Consider the following 6,564-nt stretch of genomic DNA (forward strand, 5'->3'; position numbering starts at 1 on the left):
GAGGTATGTTAGTTAGGCTGGGAGACAAAGACTGCCAATATAAAATAAAACTCGCCCAGTGGACTTTGCCTCCAAATGCAGATTTGAACCCATGCCTTCCTGACTGCTATCCAAACCGGCTCTCTATTGACTGCGCTCCAAGTCCCAAAAATCCCTGGTTCAAATCTCCCCTGTCATATAACCACATGAGGACACCTTAACCAAGTTATTCTCTTTCAGCCTCAGGCTTTTTTTCTGCGATACAGGGATAATTAAAACTGATCTACCTTACAGGGGTTTTGTAAAGAGTGGATAAGATCATGTATGTGTGTTACTTTGAATGCTCTGAAGTGTGATATAAATACTAAGAATTAAGCGTGATATAAATACTAAGAGAGCCAGTTTGGTGTAGTGGTTAGGAGCGCGGACTCTGATCTGGGAGAACCGGGTTTGATTCCCCACTCCTCCTCATGCAGCTGCTGGTGTGACCTTGGGTTAGTTACAAGTTCTTTCAGAGCTGTTCTCTCAAGAGCAGTCCTCGAAAGAGCTCTCTCAGCCCCACCTACCTCACAGGGTGTCTGTTGCATGGAAGCGAAGGGAAAGGAGATTGTGAGCCGCTCTGAGACTCCTTCAGGTAATGAAGGGAGGGGTATAAATCCAATCTCCTCCTCCTCCTCCTTTTGTCCAGTTTTAGTAGTACTGTTGTTTTTTTTCTCCTCCCTTACAAGTCAAGTGTTTGTGTCTTTCCAGAAGAGCCCCAGTTCCTGGAAGAGGCCTGTGATTCACCAAACGGCACTGAGCGGAGTGTGGGCCGCCCCTTACACCCTGCCGGGAATGGCTTGCTGCGGGGGACCCCAAAAGACCCTTCTCTCCTTCTTTCCGGAGGGCGGAAATACTCGGACCATTGTGAGGAACGGGCCTCGAGGCCTGGCAAGAGTCGCATTCCCGGCCGGGACCATCGGCGCTACTACCACGAGCACTGGCGGGCCGAGTACCTGATGGATTTCAACGCGGCACGGCACGGCATGATCTGCATGGTGTGCGGCAGCTCTCTGGCCACGCTCAAGCTGAGCACCATCAAGAGACACATCCGGCAGAAGCATCCGTACTCCTTGGCCTGGAGTGCCCGTGAGAAGGAGGGCATCATGAACAGTTGGGATGCCCACCTGGGGCTGGAGGCTGAGACGGAGGGAGGCAGGGAGCCCGCCGAGGGATCCAGCGCCCAGCAGGGGGGCCAAGGTAGGATGGTTTGGCTTTCTGGGTCTTCAGTGGGTGTATTTCAGAGTAGGGTTGCCAGGTCCGCCTTGGCTACTGGCAGGGGATGGGGGGGGAGTTTTGTATAGTGGTTAGGAGAAAAGGTTTCCCTTGCTCGAAAGCCAGTTGAATCCAACTCTAGGGGGCAGTGCTCATCTCCGTTTCCAAGCCGAAGAGCCAGCGCTGTCCGAAGATGTTTCTGTGGTCATGTGGCCGGCATGACTAAATGCTGAGGCGCACGGAATGCTGTTACCTTCCCACCGAAGCGGTACCTATTTATCTACTTGCAATTTCTTGCTTTCGAACTGCTAGGTTGGCAGGAGCTGGGGCCAGAGACGGGAGCTCACGCCATCACGTGGCACTAGGGTCTCAAACTGCCACGCTACAGACCTTCTGGTCTGCAGCTCGGCGTCTTTAACTTCTGAGCCACCATGTCCCTAGTGGTTAGGAGCGTGGACTCTAACCTGGGAGAACTGGGTTTGTTTCCCCACTCCTCCACATGCAGCTGCTGGTGTCACAAGTTCTCTTAGAACTGTTCTCTCAAGGGCAGTTCTCAAAAGAGCCCTCTCGGCCCCACCCCAGGGTGTCTGTTGTGGGGAGGGGAAGGAGATTGTAAGCTGCTCTGAGACTCCTTCGGGTAGTGGTGGGATATAAATCCAATCTCTTCTTCTTCTAGGGTTGCCAGATCCAGGTTGGGAAACATCTGGAGATTTGGGGGTGGAGCCTGGAGAGGGCAGGGACCACCGTGGTGCACAGTGCCATAGAGCCCACCCTCCAAAGCCTCCCATTTTCTCCAGGGGGAGGAAAATAAATAAATAAATAAATCTCTGTAGTTTGGAGACGAGCTGTAACTCCGGGGGATATCCAGGTCCCACCTGGAGCCTGGCAACCCCCGGAACATGGCTTCATCTAGCCAAGCATCCTGGCTATCCAGAGACCTCCCGGGAAGTCCATAATCCCTGCAAGGAGGAGAAGGGTTGCCAACTCTGGGTTGGGAAATAGTTGGAGAATACAGGGGGTAGAGCCCGGAGAGGGAGGGGACCTCAGTGGGGTGCAGTGCCGCAGAGCCCACCCTCCAAAGCAGTCATTTTCTGCAGGGGAACTGATCTCTGTTGCCTGGAGATGAGTTCTAATCCTGTGAGATCGCCAGGCCCCACCTGGAGGCAGACGACCCTAGGTGTGATGCTGTCTCCGCCTGCCTCCCCTGCAGGAGAATTACCGCTGGGCACTGGTCGCAGGAGGCGGCGTGGCCCAGGCCCCCTATCTTCTCGCGGGGCCTGCCGGTCCCCTGGCTTGGCCTTGAAAGGCTCCTCGGTGGGGGAGGCCCGGAACCTGGAGCGGTACCTGAAGGAGTCCCTGCAGAGCTGGTTCCAGTCGGAATTCCTCATGGACTACGACCCGCAGGGCAACCGGCTCTTCTGCATGATGTGCGGCTCTTCCTTGCCCAGCCTCAACCTGGAGGACATCAAGCGGCACGTGATGGAGGCTCACCCCAGTTCCCTCAGCTTCAGCCCTGCGGAGAAAGCCGCCATCCTCGAGGCCTGGAACGCCCGTGCATTGGCGCTGGTTGCCAAGGACGCGAGAGGAGAAGCAGCAGCTGAGGGTGAGACGGGAAGGGCTGAAGGGGGGAGGGAAGGGAAGGAGGTGGCAGGTTGGTTGCTGGACATTCAGATCCCGATGTGGATGGAAGACACCATATTCGGGTTGCCAGGTGCCTTTGTCGTGCTGGTGGGGGGATTTGGAGGGTGTTCCAGGGGTGGGCGGGGATGGCATGCGGCACACTGACATAACTTGGAAGTGACATCAGCGTGTTGCCGATGTCAGGGGTGATGCTCTGTTTTTTGGGCAAAGCTCTTTGGTAAAAATGGCCTCACACCATAGAGTTTTACCCAAAGTACAGAGCGTCACCTCCCCGCCGACAACAACGATGGCACTTCCGGGTGATGTCAGTGTGTCGTGCATGCTTCAGGGGTGGTGGTGGGGAATTTCCTCCTTCCAGCCAGCTGGTTGGCGGTAGGCAGGAACCCACGAAAACAGGGGATCCCTGCCCCCACCTAGGGAATGGTATCCCTACGCCATATTGAAATCTGTTAGACCGATTTCCACACAGGAGAATATTTGTTTGTTTTAATCACAGGAGGACCCTTGACAGGACCCAGAGGGAGGAAAAATTCCCAAATACAACATGCTAAAATAATCTCACAGATAAAAACATAAATTGGCAGTTACTAAAAACACAAAAAAACCCAGAAGGGTTCTTATCAGTGTTCCCTGTAAGCTGAGTTAGTGTGAGCTAGCTCACAGTTTTTTAGCCTCTGGCTCACAGATTTTTGTCTTCGCTCAGGAAGGAGGGCTCCAGAGCAAACTAATTTATGCAGGAGCCAAATTGCTTGCTCACAACTTTAATGCCAGTAGCTTAAAAAGTAGAATTTTTGCTCACAAGACTCCACAGCTTAGAGGGAACATTAGGTTCGTAACACCATACCCTCTAAAGTGCCACAGATGAAAACAGGACTCGGAATGGAACCCCTAGGGCTGCCAACCTCCAAGTGGGACCTGCAGATCTCCTGGAATTACAACTGATCTCCACGCTACAGAGATCAGTTCCCCTGGAGAAAATAGCCACTCTGGAAGGTGGAGTCTATGGCATTGATACCCCACTGAAGTACCGCCCCTCCCCAAGACCCACCCTCCTCAGGTTCCACCCCCAAAACCACCAGGAATTTCCCAACCCTAGTAACATCCCAATTCTAACATCATATCGCGTTACCATATTTTGAAAAGCAAGAAAGAGGACATATTTCTCGACTGACTATTTCAAACAATTACTAAAGGGATGCCAGCCCCCAGGTGGGGGCGGAGGATCCCCCAAATTCGGGGGCTCCTGCCCGCCACCAGCCAGCTGGCCAGCAGTAGAAGCCCCACCTCCAAGCCACACCTCAACCATGGCCACTCCTCTTCCTACCCTCCTATGAGATTTAAAGAGCCCTCCAGCTGATTGGTGGGAGCATGTGGCCCACAGATCAGCTGGAGTACCCTTTAAATCTTGCAGAAAATAGGGATGGTTCTTGGTGAATAGGAACTGTTAGAGCAGGGGTGTCGAACTCATTTGCTTGCCAAGTCCCCCCGGGGGGCGGGGAAACCCCCGACTGAGAGGCCTGTTACCCGCTGCTGGCGGATCGGGCCCCGGGGGAACCCCACCCCCAAAGCACGTGACGTGCCGGGCGTCAGCACGTCACCCAGAAGAGACGCAGTCGTGTTGGGCGCGTTGGGGGCGGGGCCGCAGTCATCCGAGGGAAAACTCTATGGTTTTCCCTCGAATTATTGTGGCCCCGCCCCTGGTGTACCCGGTGTGGTTGCAGCGCGCGCTTCACGCACGCACACGGACTCCCAGAACAGCGCTGGAGTCTCCCGCTCTACATGCAGTAAGGACCTGGCAACCCTAGTTATGAGGGCCAGATCTGACATAAATGAGACCTTGTCGGGCTGGGCCATGTGCGTCATAAAATGTAATGCCAGGTAGCGGAGATATAAACTTTATAAAGGACACAAACACAAAGGGTTTTTAAAACTTAAAATATAAAAACATGCTTAAAACATTAGCACTCTTGCAATATGTTGTTTATTTAACAGTGACTGATAACTGACAACTCTTGCTCTGAATTATTGCATCAAAATGTCCATGCTGTGGCAATCTTGAGTATGCTGTTCAGGTCTGTATCTGTAAGCTGCAAATCTATGATGACGCAGCAGCAGCAGAACTGGAAGAAGAAGCAGAAGACAGCCAGTTCCACTGCGGGCCTGATAGAAGCACTCTGGGGGCCTAATCTGGCCCCCGGGCCGCTTTTTTGACACCCCTTGGCCAAGGTATCTGTGTCACTTTTATTTGTGGGTTTCATTTACGGCCATCAGTCTCCCCCCCCCCTAATTTTGGGCACTGTAAGACCTCAGAGTATCTATTCCAGGCCTTAATATCCATCTTGTCCACTCCCCCACCCAGAGGCAGATGCCGAGGAAGCCCCTCAGGATCTGAGCATGAAAGAAGCCGATCCGTCGCTGTCTCCTGACCCCCCCGCTGGCGAGGAAGGGTCTGAAGAGGCCGGTCCCTGGGACTCGGAAGGGAGTGGCCCGCCCGCCCCTCCCCGCGGCAGGGACCACCGGCGTTACTTCCAGGAGCACTGGGGGGGGGAGTACCTGATGGACTACAACGGCCTGCGCCACGGGCTGGTCTGCATGGTGTGCGGCAGTGCCCTGGCCACCCTCAAGATGAGCACCATCAAGCGCCACATCCAGCAGAAGCACCCGGACTCCACGCAGCTCAGCCACCAGGTGAAGGCCCTCATCGTGAGGGAGTGGAACCGGAAGGTGTCCCGCCTGGCGGAGGCCGAGGACTCCCTGCCTGAAACTGATCCAGAGCCGGACAAGGGTGAGGCGGTGCGGTCAGGGAGAGAGCGCTGTGGGAAGATAGGGATGCTGACCTCTAGGGGTGCCAGCCTCCAGGTGGGACCTGGGGATCCCCCGGGACAGGCCCATAGCTACAATGGGGCATCTTGGGGCATGGCCCCCTGACTTACTGCCAAAGCCCCCGACTTCCCATCCAGCCCCCAGCCCCCCCCCGACTTCCAATTTTTTATTTTATCTGTGGCGCTCCCTGGGTGTATGTGTGGGGGTGGGGGTGTCTGTGCGGGGTGCCCCCCTGACTTATTTAAAGGCCCCCCGAATTTAAAAAATCCTGGCTACGGGCCTGCTCTGGAATTACAGCTCATCTCCAGACTAAAGAGATCAGTTCCCCTGGAGAAAATGGATGCTTTGGAGGGTGGACTCTGTGGCATTGTGCCCCACTGAGGTCCCACCCCACCCAAACCCCACCCTCCCTGGGCTCCACCCCCAAAATCTCTGGGTGTTTCCCAACCCGGAGCTGGCAACCCCACTTGAGAGCCAGCAACTGAAACTGGCAGTGCTGACACAGTATTGTGTGAAGGGGAAGGAACGTGACTTTCTCACACACCGTTTTAGTCACGTGACTGCCAGCAGGACTGAAAGGAGCTGGGATGGGCTTGCCAATCTCCAGGGGGAGCCTGGAGTTCTGGAATTGCAACTGATCTCCGGATGATAGAGGTCAGTTCCTCTTTCGGTTGCCATGTAGTCTTCTGCCTACTGGCAGTTTTAAATTATTGATTTTAATGAGTTGTTTTTATGTAGTTAGTTTATTAATGCGGTCAAGGATCAGCAGAAATCACAATACGGAGTATGCCAATATTATAAAGAAATAAAAAATGCTCCAATAAATAAATAGGTGCAGGGCTTTTTTTGTAGAAAAAGCTCAGCAGG

At 54.1% G+C, this 6,564-nt stretch overlaps 1 protein-coding gene across 1 annotated transcript in view; it reads left to right on the forward strand.

Moving 5' to 3' along the window:
* Window positions 1-6,564, forward strand: part of LOC107118251 (chromosome unknown open reading frame, human C11orf95) — a 10,458-nt gene that overhangs the window by 1,240 nt on the left and 2,654 nt on the right. Inside the window, exons 2-4 of the mRNA XM_015420551.1 lie at window positions 730-1,218; window positions 2,411-2,836; window positions 5,234-5,659. Of these exons, the coding sequence (XP_015276037.1) occupies window positions 730-1,218; window positions 2,411-2,836; window positions 5,234-5,659 (1,341 nt within the window). The remainder of the gene's footprint in view (window positions 1-729; window positions 1,219-2,410; window positions 2,837-5,233; window positions 5,660-6,564) is intronic.

This window comes from Gekko japonicus, unplaced genomic scaffold (genome assembly GCF_001447785.1).
Source record: "Gekko japonicus isolate JY-2015 unplaced genomic scaffold, Gekko_japonicus_V1.1 scaffold713, whole genome shotgun sequence".
Taxonomy (NCBI): domain Eukaryota; kingdom Metazoa; phylum Chordata; class Lepidosauria; order Squamata; family Gekkonidae; genus Gekko; species Gekko japonicus.